At 42.3% G+C, this 12,474-nt stretch overlaps 2 protein-coding genes across 16 annotated transcripts in view; one reads left to right on the top strand and one right to left on the bottom strand.

The window, feature by feature from the left end:
- The window catches only part of LOC101701027 (NSL1 component of MIS12 kinetochore complex), a 26,286-nt gene extending 22,922 nt beyond the window's left edge, over positions 1–3,364 (top strand). Inside the window, exon 6 of one of the 2 annotated variants that reach the window (XM_087194101.1) lies at positions 532–3,364. In XM_087194101.1, coding sequence (XP_087050227.1) covers positions 532–813 — 282 coding nt within the window. In that variant the 3' untranslated portion in view covers positions 814–3,364. The remainder of the gene's footprint in view (positions 1–531) is intronic. The other variant, XM_087194102.1, reaches the window with a different exon arrangement.
- Positions 1–12,474, bottom strand: part of LOC101703152 (uncharacterized) — a 31,263-nt gene that overhangs the window by 14,412 nt on the left and 4,377 nt on the right. For 8 of the 14 annotated variants that reach the window (XM_087194106.1, XM_087194111.1, XM_087194105.1 and 5 more), the window contains one exon: positions 727–828. The exons of 3 other annotated variants lie outside the window; for them this stretch is intronic. The gene's annotated coding sequence lies outside the window, so the exon portion shown is untranslated. Of the gene's footprint in view, positions 1–726 lie in introns of all 14 variants that reach the window. 3 more of the 14 variants (XM_087194110.1, XM_087194113.1, XM_087194104.1) reach the window with 1 other exon arrangement.

Genomic DNA, 12,474 nt, shown 5'->3' with positions numbered 1-12,474 from the left:
ATTTTCTGGCAGTCATCTGTCTCTCAGAGCAGTACATGATCAAGTGTGGCATACTGTTGTGGGCCAGGCTGAAATCTAGCCCACTCTTTTTGTAAATACACTTGATTGGAACTCAGCCACACCCATTCCTTCACCTATCATCTGTGGTTTATGACACAGACACAAGACCTCTAGAGCCCAAAGTAATTATGATCTGGTCCTTTATAGGAAGAATGTGCTAATCCCTGCTGTTGAGATTTCTAAAGTACTCCTTATCCTAAGTAAACAATTCCAGACATTAAGTCCTTAGTGCTGAGATTCTATTAGGCCTGGAAAATTTAATTTCATTACCAGTATTGTGGGAATAGAATGTATCTTTTTAGTCTTAGCTTTTTAGGTAGAATTCCTCAGCTTAAAGTGCTGTTTTGAAGATTTAAGTCAAACACCCCTGATCTCAAAAACTAGGTCTCAGAAAAATGCTTGACCTGAAGAATTTAAAATGTCGTGTTGTGTCCATCTCTGTGTTTTAACCTGAGCTTGTTTTCTTTTCAGACTTTGCCTGTGTTGATTGAACAAGCTGATGGATTTTCCCAAGTTTTAAAGATGCAGCCTGTCATCCACCTCCAGAGGATCCACCAAGAAGTCTTTTCTGGTTGTGATGGGAAACTAGATGCTCAGCCTGAGAGTAGCTCTGTGACACAGATGGAAGCCACACCTACAGAGACTGCTGCCCGGCCGGCCTCTTACCTGGTGCTGAGAAGAAGGCGGATTACAGACTGTGCCTTGAGAAAGAGGTACCCACTGCGGCCCAAGAGGATTAACCTGGACACATAGGCCTCTTCACTCATTCTGGAAGTTGAAAATAGGGTCTGTCAGCATTTAGATTCCAGCCAAATGCCTAGACAGGGCTTCATCTAAATAACTCTGATAAAAATACAGTACTCTATGCGAGGATAGCTTGTAATATATTTTCTTCATCATTTGATCTGTAGTAGATGAGTAGTATTTTTTTAATTAAAAAAATTTTTTTTTGGTACTGAGGATTGAACTCAGGACCTTTCCCTTGGAAGGAAGGCACTGGAACCACTGAGCTAAATCCCCGGCCCCAAATTTTTTTTTTTTAATATCAGCACAGAGCCCATCAGTGGACATTGAATAAAAATTTTCACTGTCCTTAAATGCCATCAGCTCTTGGCTGCCTTGCAGCTTTTGTGAAATTCCATGAGAATCATACTCTGCTGGGCTTCCCGGGTAGACGTCTTTCTTTAAAAAGGGGAGGGCTGCATAATAGTTATTTATGTGCTGGAAACTGATCATCACTTCTACACAACATCAGGCACATTGTTTTTAGATGCACCTACTTTGTTTGTGGTGCTGTTTTGAACCCATGGCCTTGGGCACGCCAAGCATAACCTCTATCACTGACCTACACAGGCCACAGGCCCCAGCCCTGGGTGCAGTTTATCACATTAATGTCCAGGTGCTGAGGCTGGCTTTGACATCGTTATTCTAAATTCAGCCAATTTGCATATGTGTGATTAATTTTAATGGAGTTGTGTGGGGTTTTTTTGTATTTTTTTTTTTTGGTAAGGCAGCTATTGTTTGTACAAGACTTTCTTTTAAGAATTACTCTTAATCGTAGATGTGTAGCCAGTGTTTCTTGCCCACACTTTTTTTTCATGGACCTTTTACCACAAGTTAACATGGAGCTAGCAATTTCTTTTTAGGATTCTTCATTTCTTTCTAGATAGATCCTTCCAATTGAAAGTATTTATCAGAGTAATACATAGCAGATTGTCATTTTGCAACAAATGCAATCGTACTGAACTTTCACATTTAAGGATGTCTGTATGTCAAATGTCTAATCATTGATAGAGGCCTGAAAAATCTGTATTACCCACACTTCAGACCTTTAGCTGCAGTCTCTGATAGGTCTTACTGTGTCTCTTACACTGAACAATGTAGGCGAGACTCCTGGTTTACCAGCTGTGTCGTCTTTGATGCCTGTAATACCTGCATCCATTTTCAGAGGAATTTGCTAATCATGGCTTAGAAAACGTGTTCTCCTCTGGCTCATTATGTGTCAGAGTCGTATGCATCTGTATTTGTCTACTCAGTCTCACTGAAGAAAACTTACCAAGCTACTTAATTACATTCTTGCATTTTATGTTTAAATGTTACATTTCAGATCTGTATATTTGTATATAGCACTGTCCTTTTTTTGTATTAAACTAATGTACAGAGATTAAGATCTTTAAGTGTTGTCTTGGGCATTCTTGAGCTCAGCTTTCGATGGCCAGTAGGCCAGTCCCTTCCGTCTCGGAACATATTGAACTTCATCTCAGAGCTGTTCTTTGAGTCTGCAGGATACCTTCAGTGCTGTCTTGTTCATAGTATTAAAACTCTATATGGTTGTTTTACTTCAGAGTTCCCAAACAAAGCAAATCATAGTTAATTTTATTACATTATATAAGAGACTTGCTTTTTTATTATATAACTCCCCTAAAGGAATGCATATTGAAACACGTAGAATCAGTTAAAAAAAAAAAGGAGCCAGGCATGGTGGCACATGCCTATATTCCCAGCACCCTGAGGCTGAGGCAGGAGGATGGCAAGCTTGAGCCTAGCCTGGGGGACTTTATGACTTGGTGAGACCCTGTCTCAAAATAGAAACGAAAAAGGGCTGGGACCACTTATTACAGAGGCTTTTTCTTCCAGTGAGGGTGTTTGGCCCCTTTATCAAAGATGAGATGGCTGAGTGTGTCTGGGGTTGTTTCTGCATCTTCTAATCTGTTCCACTGGTCCTCAGGTCTTTTTTTTTTAACCAGTACCATGCTGTTTTAATCACAGTAGCTCTGTAGTATAGTTTCAAGTCATGGATTGTGATGCCTCCTGCCTTACCTTTCTTGCACCCCAATTTTTTTATTATTCTAGGTCTCTTCTGGTTCCAAATGAATTTTAGGAATATTTTCTCTAGTTTTGTGAGGTATACTACTGGTATTTTGATTGGGATTGCATAAAGTGGTTTTCCACATGCTGAAGAGTAAAATTAGACCCATGTCTCTCACCATGCACTAACTAAACTAAAATCAATATGGATCAAAGATCTAAATATGAAAACAAATACTAAATCTGCTGGAAGAGAGAATCGGTAGAACATAGGTGTAGGCAAAGACTTCATGAAGAAAACCCTGATCACATGGGAAATACTACAAAGAATCAACAACTGGGACCTCATCTTATTAAAAAGGTTTTGCACAGCAAAAGAAATCACCAACAGAGTGAAAAGACAGCCCACAGAGTGGGAAAAAATTTTAGCCAGTTGTTTCTCAGATAAAGGATTAATACCGAGAACATGTAAAGAAAAAAAACAGGACCCCCCCCCCCAAATTTAAAGACCCAATCCGAAATGGGCATCTGAGATGACACTTGTCAAATGAAGAAGTACAAAGGACAAATAAATATATGAAAAAAAATCACTAGTCATTTGAGAGATGCAAATTAAAACAACGCTGAGATTACATCTCTAGAAAGAATGGCTGCTATCAAGAAATCAGCCAAGCTCGCTTACACAGTCTGGCCAGCGACATTAGCTAGTGCTCACTCTACTCTCTCTAACGGGAAAGCAACAGACTACAAGAGACTGAACTGTATCTGCCTCTATTTCCAGACAGACTCAAGTTCAACTTTCACTCAAACAAAAAAGCCGGGAAAATTTTATTAATCCTTTTTTTAAAAAAAGTTAATATAAAATTATAGCAAAAAAAGGGACCTGAACTTTATAGCAACACAGCTGGAACAATCTGCAGCGGTGGCAGCAGCGGCGGGAGAAGAGATTTAATTTAGTTGATTTTCTGTGGTTGTTGGTTGTTCGCTAGTCTCACGGTGATGGAAGCTGCACATTTTTTCAAAGGGACCGAGAAGCTGCTGGAGGTTTGGTTCTCCCGTCAGCAACCCGACATCAGCCAGGGATCTGGGGATCTTCCCACTATCCCAGGATCTGAGTGGGATGTACTTTTGAAGGATGTGCAATGTTCAATCATAAGTGTGACAAAAACTGACAAGCAGGAAGCTTATGCACTCAGTGAGAGTAGCATGTTTGTCTCCTAGAGATGTTTCATTTTGAAGACGTGTTACCAACCTCTTACTGAAAGCATTGGTTCCCCTGTTGAAGCTTGCTAGGGATTTCAGTGGGTTTGACTCGATTCAAAGCTTCTTTTATTCTCATAAGAATTTCATGAAGCCTTCTCCCCAAGGGTACTCACACCGGAATTTCCAGGAAGAAATAGAGTTTCTTAATGCAATTTTCCCAAAGTTCTAAATGTCATACAGTGCTTTCTTCACCCCAGAAGATTGAAGGTTTTAAACGTCTTGATTGCCAGAGTGCTATGTTCAGTGATTACAATTTTGTTTTTACCAGTTTTGCTAAGAAGCAGCAGCAACAGCAGTTGATTAAGAAAAATGAAAAAAACGCAAAAAGAGAACACACATAGAAGGTGATGGCTACTTTCTAGATGTTGATACCAGGGGCTGTGCTTTCCATAACCACCACCTTGTAGCTGCAGAAAGCCCTAGAGGTAATGACAGTGTAATCATTTTGAAGTGTATGCATTATTATATCAAGGAGTTAGATATCTTGCATGAATGCTCTCTTCTGTGTTTAGGTATTCTATGCTACTCTTGCTGTGAAATTGAAGTGCATGTAGAAAAATTTTACTGTATGAAACTTTACAACACTTGCGAAAATAATTCAATTTGGTTCATGCACAGTGTAATATTGCTGCAGGTATCGTCCAAGATCCCCCCAGACAAGGCTTTCATACTCATTGGGTGTTGGCCTCAGCCTAACAATCTGGGACTCTTCTATTACATTGCTGCCCAAATTTTACATCCAGTTAACTCCACTTTCTAGAACATATTCTCTAGTAATATTATTGAAACCAATTTCTACTTCATAAAAATGTTTTTACATTGATTAACAGTGATTAAAGTTTTTCTTCCATGAGTCAAGTCCTCCTAAGAAAATGATTCCAGTTACTCATTTTGTGTATTACTGTTTTAATAATTGTTCCTGCATTTGTAGTCCTTGATTTCTTCCCTCACCATGGTGTCTTTCCCCCACCTCCAGGCCCCCAAATAAAAGCAATATACTGTTTAAAAAAAAAAAAAGAAAGAAAGAAATCAGCCAATAACAAATGCTGGCAGGGTTGTGGGGGAAAAGGAACCCTTCTCCACTGCTGGTGGGAGTGCAGACTGGTGCAACCACTGTGGAAATCAGTGTGGAGATACCTCAAAGAACTAGGGCTAGAGATCCCATTTGATCCAGCTATTCCCCTGCTGGGTATCTTCCCAAAAGAATTAAAAGCATGTGATTAAAAGCACAGTGATATATCCACACTCATGTTTATAGCAGCACAGTTTGTAATAGCTAAATCTTGGAAACAACCCAAATGCCCATCAACTGATGAATAAATAAAAGATGTGTTTTTGTATACAGTGTGTTTATATATGTGTTTTTTATACTCTGCCATAAGGAAGGATTAATGAGACATTTCTACGTAAACGGATGCACCTTGAGACCATACTCTTAAGTGAAATAAATCGGACACACATGTAAATATCGCATTGTCTCTCTGGTGTGAGAAACTGAAAGTATAAATAAGGACCAAAATGTATATCAGACATAGTGAAATAGGAAGAAATTATTCAAAAGGAAAGGGGAACTAGAGAGGGGGGAGGGGGAAAGGAAAAAAGGGAAAAGAAAAAATGAGAAAAGAAGGATAAAATGAAAACAAAGCTTTGTAAATGAGGGGAGGAGGGCTTGAAGGGAGAGGAGGGGAATGGGGAAAGAAAAGGCATCGAGATCTATCATATACAGGTACAAATTCCCTATGGTAATGTGATCATTATGTATATCTAAATGTGCCAATAAATTTACTTTAAAAAAACCAAAAAGGGCTGAAGCTGTAGCTCAGTGTGAAGGCCCTGGGTTCAATCCCCAGGGCCACAGGGGAAAAAAACAAATCAAGATTAAGCAAATGTGGCAAAAAAAATCTTAATAATACTAAATCTTTGTGATGGATATATTCTTTCTACTAATGTGCCTGGAAATTTTTGTAATTTTTAAAAGTATGTTGTATATAGCCAGACAACTCAGGCTTGAAATCGAGAGCCCAAAGTTTCATGCCACAGTTAAGCTGAGTTTAAAATAAAAATATCATTGGAAAAGACAACATTTAAGTATTATTAATCGAGAAAGACATGACTGGGTCAATAATATTGAAAAAGGATACAATGTAAGAGGAGAAATTGCATTTCTGCATAGACCAAGGACTAGCGAGATGGGATTAAAAGTAGTTAGTAGTTTCAGCGAATGTTGGAAAGGTAGAAGGAAAAGACTGAACAGGAAATCTTGATCTCCCTATTGTAAAAAGAAGGCTGGATTGGATAGGGTCTTTAAATCTCTTTCTAGGGTGAAGATGTATCCTTGTGGTAGCATGCACGAGGCCCTGGAGTCAGTCCCAGTACCACACACACCAAAATCTCAGCAAAAAATAAACAATACTTGAAGGACCAATCTGCTCTCAAGGAAGAGAGAATGGTGTCAGAGTGGGTGACAGAAATGCTGTCAAGTTGATAGTGGTAATGCTCATTTGCAGTGAACAGTGCACTTGAAAAGAGTGAGCGGGCCGATAACGTGAAGTGTATCTCCAAAAAGATGACAAAGTAGAAATGACACAAAAACATTCCCGGAGCTGAAGGGGACAAGGTGCCATGGTTAGGATGTGGGTTTCCCCGGTAACGGTGCTCAGAAGGTAGTGGGGCTATGACGGCCAAGTAGGTTGGGCTCAGCTTCACGAAGGGGTTGACAGCTCCTTCAAGCCTGGATTGTTCCAAGGAGTCTGCCCTCCCAGCTCGCTCCTGCTGCCCACCCTGCCATGGACCTCTACACAAACCCAACTGCTCTTCCGCTCCCCATCAGGCATGAAGCAGCACACACCCTCACCCAAAGCCGAGCCGGTGCCACGCGCTTGGCCTCTGGAACCATGAGCTAAAACAACTGTTTTTCCTTTATAAGTCACTCAGCCAAAGATGATTTTGTTGTAGGAATAGAGCACGGACTAAGACATGAAGTCTCCATACGGAAACAGCCCTCCGAGCACTCAGCAAATGGAAAAAAACCAAAACGTAGAAATACAAATCGACCCGCCAAGGCACATCATTGAGAAATGACAGAACACAGGGCATAAAGAAAGGTTCCTAAAGTTTCCAGTGGAAGAAAAAGATGATAAAATAAGACATGAACTGGTATCGAATTACAAAACAGTCCTACAACTGGAAGACCCAGGAGCAATATGATCTGGAAACTGGGCATAAGTGATTGGCAAACTAGTGTTCTATCCTCAGCCAAGCTGATGCCAAATGTGATTCTCAAGGGCTCCAAAAGACATTCTCAGATATGATTTGTTGTTGTTATAAGTCTTGAAGATTTCATTTTTCAAATTCCGTGCAAATAACATTTGGGTATAGTTAAACTCTATCACAGATACAAGTGAACGTGAATTATCTGCTCCAGAATAACTTGTCTGTTTTTAAGGATATGATGCATTATCTTCTACTCCTCCTATCCTTAAAAAGAGACAAGTTATTCTAGAGGTCTTGGGATTTCAGTTGCGTTATCCCAGTATATTTCAGATGGGATTCGTATTCTCTGTTTTTGGTTGAGAGACTTAGTTTTGGTTTCTGTGGGGGGTTTTTCCTCCTTCCTGACCTTTTGTTTTGCAAACAGGTTCTGTTATCAAACCTCTGTATAGAGAAATGAAGAAAAACCTATAGAACCACCGAAACATTCTTGGGGATTTCACGTGGAAGAATTGGGGAAATTAACATCGCCTGAGCCTCAGGAGTGAAGAGTCCTCAGTAATTAGTCCAGTGCTGCCTGTGCTGCTGTGCCTCATGGGTCCTATACTAATGTTAGTGGAGTGAACGAGTTCATATTGCCAGTTTCTCCCAGACACCAATGCCTTGTGCACCCACGTTGGTTATTAACTGAGCGGAGAAGGCGGGCTTATAGCACAAGGGAGAGGGGCAAGACTAGGGTCAAAGGACAGAGGGCAGAATCACTGGGAAACTCGCCTGAATCAGGACTCCCTTGGCTCCTACAGCCGAAGTATAGACCCCACAACCTGTGGGGCACAGGAGCAGGGGTGGCAGTCACATCCTCTGGCGGACCTCAGGCCCCAGTGGCTCTTTGGCCGCATTCCCTTGGCTTCTGGGTGGCCTGGAGCTGCCAGATAAGAAAACCCACTCCCTGCTCGCTGGGTCCTGGCGCCTATGGAAGGTCAGGCATTGGTATCTCTCCTCATTCTGAGAGTGGTTCCAGTGCCTTTGGCGCCAGCCTAGGGTCCACACCCGTTGAGGGTGTAGACAACGCGGAGGACATTGGCAGGTAGCTAAACTTCAGCCAACTTGTAGGACACCTTTCTCCGGGGTCCTACATATCCCAGCTCCAGGGTCTCACAACCTTTTCCAACCACATTCCAAACCACATTTGAAAAGCATGCTCCCAGTCCCACCACTTTTTATTCGGTAAATACTCGATGATTCCAAACAGCGTGCAAAGAGGTGTGCGGGTCCACTGCAGGAGAGTAAACCAAGGCACAGACCCGGCCACAAGCAGGGAGGGGAGGGGACCCCGAGGGGACACAGCAAGAGCTGAGGGAGATGCAGGAGCCCAGGAAACCTGCACTCTCGCTCCCAGAGGGACCCTAAGACTGAAACTCGGGTCTGTAGAGCTCGGTGGAATTCCTTGGTTGCAAGATGGTTTTGTGTTTTCGGAAACCAAGGGAGCGCCACGAAATTTCTGTCATTGACAGGCAAACGCTAATATTTCCTGCAATTTCTTTTTGTTATAAACCCAACCCAACAATTCTTTAAAAACGGTCTTCCTCCAGATTTGACAAATGATTGTTTCTTTAGAAATAGCCTTTACCCAAACCACACTTTGTTTCTTTTTCACACTCAGAAGGAATAGAAGTTCAAACAGAAACAAACCTTGGCTCTCTGCTAGGCTCTGTGGCCCATGCCAGCCCCAGCCCAGGCTGCCCTCCCGAGACCCTGGGCAGCACCAGGGCTCTGTCCTGGGCTCCGAGAGTCAGCAGACAGAGGAGAGACCCCCTGAGATGTGGCAACGGGGACCAGGGTGAGGTCCAGCCCCCAAGCTGGCAGCGATGGGGTCCCACCCTCTAGGGTGTTGACGACCTGCCTCTGCGGCCTTTGAAGAAGCCTGTGGTTTCCTCTGCCCTCCAGTACGTCTGATCAGAGCCTCCAGATTCTCAGAAACCATTTTCTCCCGAATAAGACGCCCTTTCTCTTTCATATCTCTCTACAAATCTGATTTGAAGAAATTATTTAAACAAACCCACGATGTCAGATTTGTTGTAGCTACATGAGGTCACCATTCATTTCACTCTTAGTAGTTCAAGATAAAAGTTACCCAAAGAAAAGGAAGAGATAAAAAAACCCACAGCTATAAGGGCAGCAAAAGTGGGTGAAAGGTGGTGATTAAGTAGTGTGAATTACAGAACTGTTTAAAGCAACACGTATATGTATTATAATATATATGAACACATCTGTATTATATCATACATTATATATATATATATATATTTTTTTTTTTTTTAATTTACATGCAATCTCACTATATTACCTAGGCTGGTCATGAACTCCTGGATTCAAGCGATCCTCCTGTCTCAGACTCCCCAGTAGCTGGGACTACAGGCAGAATCTACCATGCTCAGCTAAGTAGCACATTTTTAAAACAGCACATAGAAGATCCTCTATGTGGCTACAATTGTGCAAAAATACTTTTTATAACTGTTTAATATAATATTTGCCAGTTCACTCACTGGAGGTGATAGCAATAAAGCCCCAGTCCTTCCTATGTGTGGAGTGCTTCCTACATGCTTAGCCTCCCAAGCAGCTTCTCATTTAGCCTTCAAAGTCACCGGGAGGATGTCGAAGGCTGTCATCAGCTCTGTGGCCGGGGGTGAAGAGCTGGAGTGGAGGGAGGGAGGGCACCTCCTGCCTTCCGGTTTGCAGCCTCCACACCAGCGTCTCCATGGTTCCCAGCCAAGCCCTTCACCATTACACTGCAGTGACACCATTCGTGGTTTTTTTCCCCTCAGTGACATTTGCCAACTATGCTCACACACATTTCTAAATCTCTGAGAGTTCACGAGTAGCTAAAGCAGAAAGTACCCAAAGCTATTTAAAGCAATGATCTTAATGAAGTCAAATATGCACCTTGCTGTGCATTGCTTGGGAAATATCATCCTAGGCCTTGATTCCTTGCTGTGGGTCAGCTGGGCTCTCTATAAACATTTGTTGAATGAACAATACTGAAGCATCTGAATATAAGGAGCCCCTCTAGTAATGTAGATATTAGGGTTGTGTGTGTATGTTGTGTGTGCATGTTCCTGGGGATTGAACATAGGGCCTTTGCACTGAGCTACATTCCTAGCCCTTTTTTTAAAAAAAAGTTTTAATTTTTAAGACGAGGTCTCTAAATTTTTAAGTTTCCCAGGGGACAGGCCAGGGTGCCAGCCATGTGTCCCCAGGGCCATCCCTGCGCAGCAGGACTGGGAATCCCAGGATGGAGCTGGGCTTTTTCTGGCATTCAGTTACTCGAGTGTGTGTCATGCTGGTTTATCTGCATCACCCCTAAAGGCACACACCAGTCCCTTGTCTGCCTTCTCTGCCATGGTGCCCTCAAGGCTGCCTTCCAGCAGCACGATGGGGGCACCGGGAGGAGGCTAGGGTGCGGGGGGAGCTGGTGGCTGGCTGCTCCCTTGCTGTCCCCTCCCTGAAGGGATCCCAGTCAGCAATGGCTGCTTCCTCCAGAGCAAAGCCCCTCCCGGGTCCTGCTCTGGCCCGGGATACCATCTTCTCCCTCTCCCTTCAGGCCGAGGTGGGGTGACAGCTCCCCACTCTTGCTAGGCTCCAGACACTTCGGCATCCTTTGTTCGTTCCCTGACCTGGCATCCCTGGAAACCATCCCTTATTAAATTCTCTCTCCAGTAGTGCCCTTTTTCCTTGAGTACCACCTATGTTACCTTCGTCACACTGTATTTGGAAGACCTCCCCGGAAAGGAAGGAAGGGAGGGAGGAAGGAAAAGGGAAACGAAAAAGAAAAAGTGGTTTATTTTGCTTAAGACCTGGAAGTTCCAGCCATGTGCAAATGATAGTTGTTTTTTTATATCAACCTTCTGTTCTTTGATCCTGTTAAAGTATAATTGTTGTTTTTTTTTTGAAGACCCAGTAGGATTTTCTATATAGACAGTTGTGTTTCCTGGAAATAAAGGAAGTTACTTTTTCCTTCCCCACCTTTATGTCTTTTATTTCTTTGCCACACCTTGTACATGGCCAGGGCTCCAGGCTAGTGTTTAGCGGATGTGCTGGCAAACTAGGGCTTGCTGCTAGTTCTCCCTGTTCTGTGGGGAAGGCCCTCTGTCTTTTTCTAGTAAGGACAGTGCTAGCTCCTGTTTTTTCCTGTTTATCAGTCAAAGTTTTCTTCTATTCTTAGTTTGCTGAGAGTTTTTATCATAGGAATTCTTACTTTTGTTGAATGCTTTTTTGTACCTATTGAGGAGGTTATTTGATTTTTATCCTGTATTCTATTAATAGGAAGAATTACACTGGTTTTTGTTGTTTGTTTTCTTGAGACAGGGTCTTGCCATGTAGCCCAGGATGGCCTTGAACTCACTATATAGCCGAAACTGGCCTTGACTCTTGATGATCCTCCTGCTTCAGCCTCACGAGTGCTAGGATTACAGGTGTGTGCCACCATGCCCAACAGAACTACATTGATTTTTGAATGCTGAATCAACCTTTCATGGTTGTGATAAGCTCCATGTGGTCATGAATTATTCTTTTTGTATATTGCTTGATTCAATTTATAATTTTTTGGCTAAGAATTTTTGCATCTATGATCTTGAAGAATATTGATCTGAGATGTGTTTCTTGAACCGTTTCTGTCAAATGTTGGCATAGGCCAAGTGTGGTGGTGCATGCCTGTAATCCCAGCACTTGAGAGGCTGAGGCAGGAGGACTGCCATGAATTCAAGGCCAGCCTGGGCTGCATAGTACATTCAAGGCCAGGCTGAACTATGTAGCAAGACCCTGTCCCAGAAAACCAAAACAGAAAAAAAATTGGCATAAAGGTCTATTTTAAAAATTAAATTGTAATTGTTAATCAAACATACATAATTAAAAGACACAAAAGTGCTAGAAGGCTTTTGGAGCAATTAGAATTATTTTCAGCTACAGATAACAGAAAACTCCCAAATACTTGCCTTAAAGCGAGATATGTAAAATGTAAAAGCAACCTGAGAGGAAAGGAGTCAAACTGGTAGGGCAGCTCTACTACATCATTAGAAATCCTGGCTCATTTTCTTTTTTTGTTCATCCTTAAGGTCGGTTCATATTCCAAGATGG

This window comes from Heterocephalus glaber, unplaced genomic scaffold (genome assembly GCF_053883595.1).
Source record: "Heterocephalus glaber isolate CG9 unplaced genomic scaffold, H.glaber_assembly_v1.0 deba00001600, whole genome shotgun sequence".
NCBI lineage: Eukaryota > Metazoa > Chordata > Mammalia > Rodentia > Bathyergidae > Heterocephalus > Heterocephalus glaber.
Note: the sequence above shows the minus strand (reverse complement) of the source record. Positions and strands in the feature narration are given on the sequence as shown.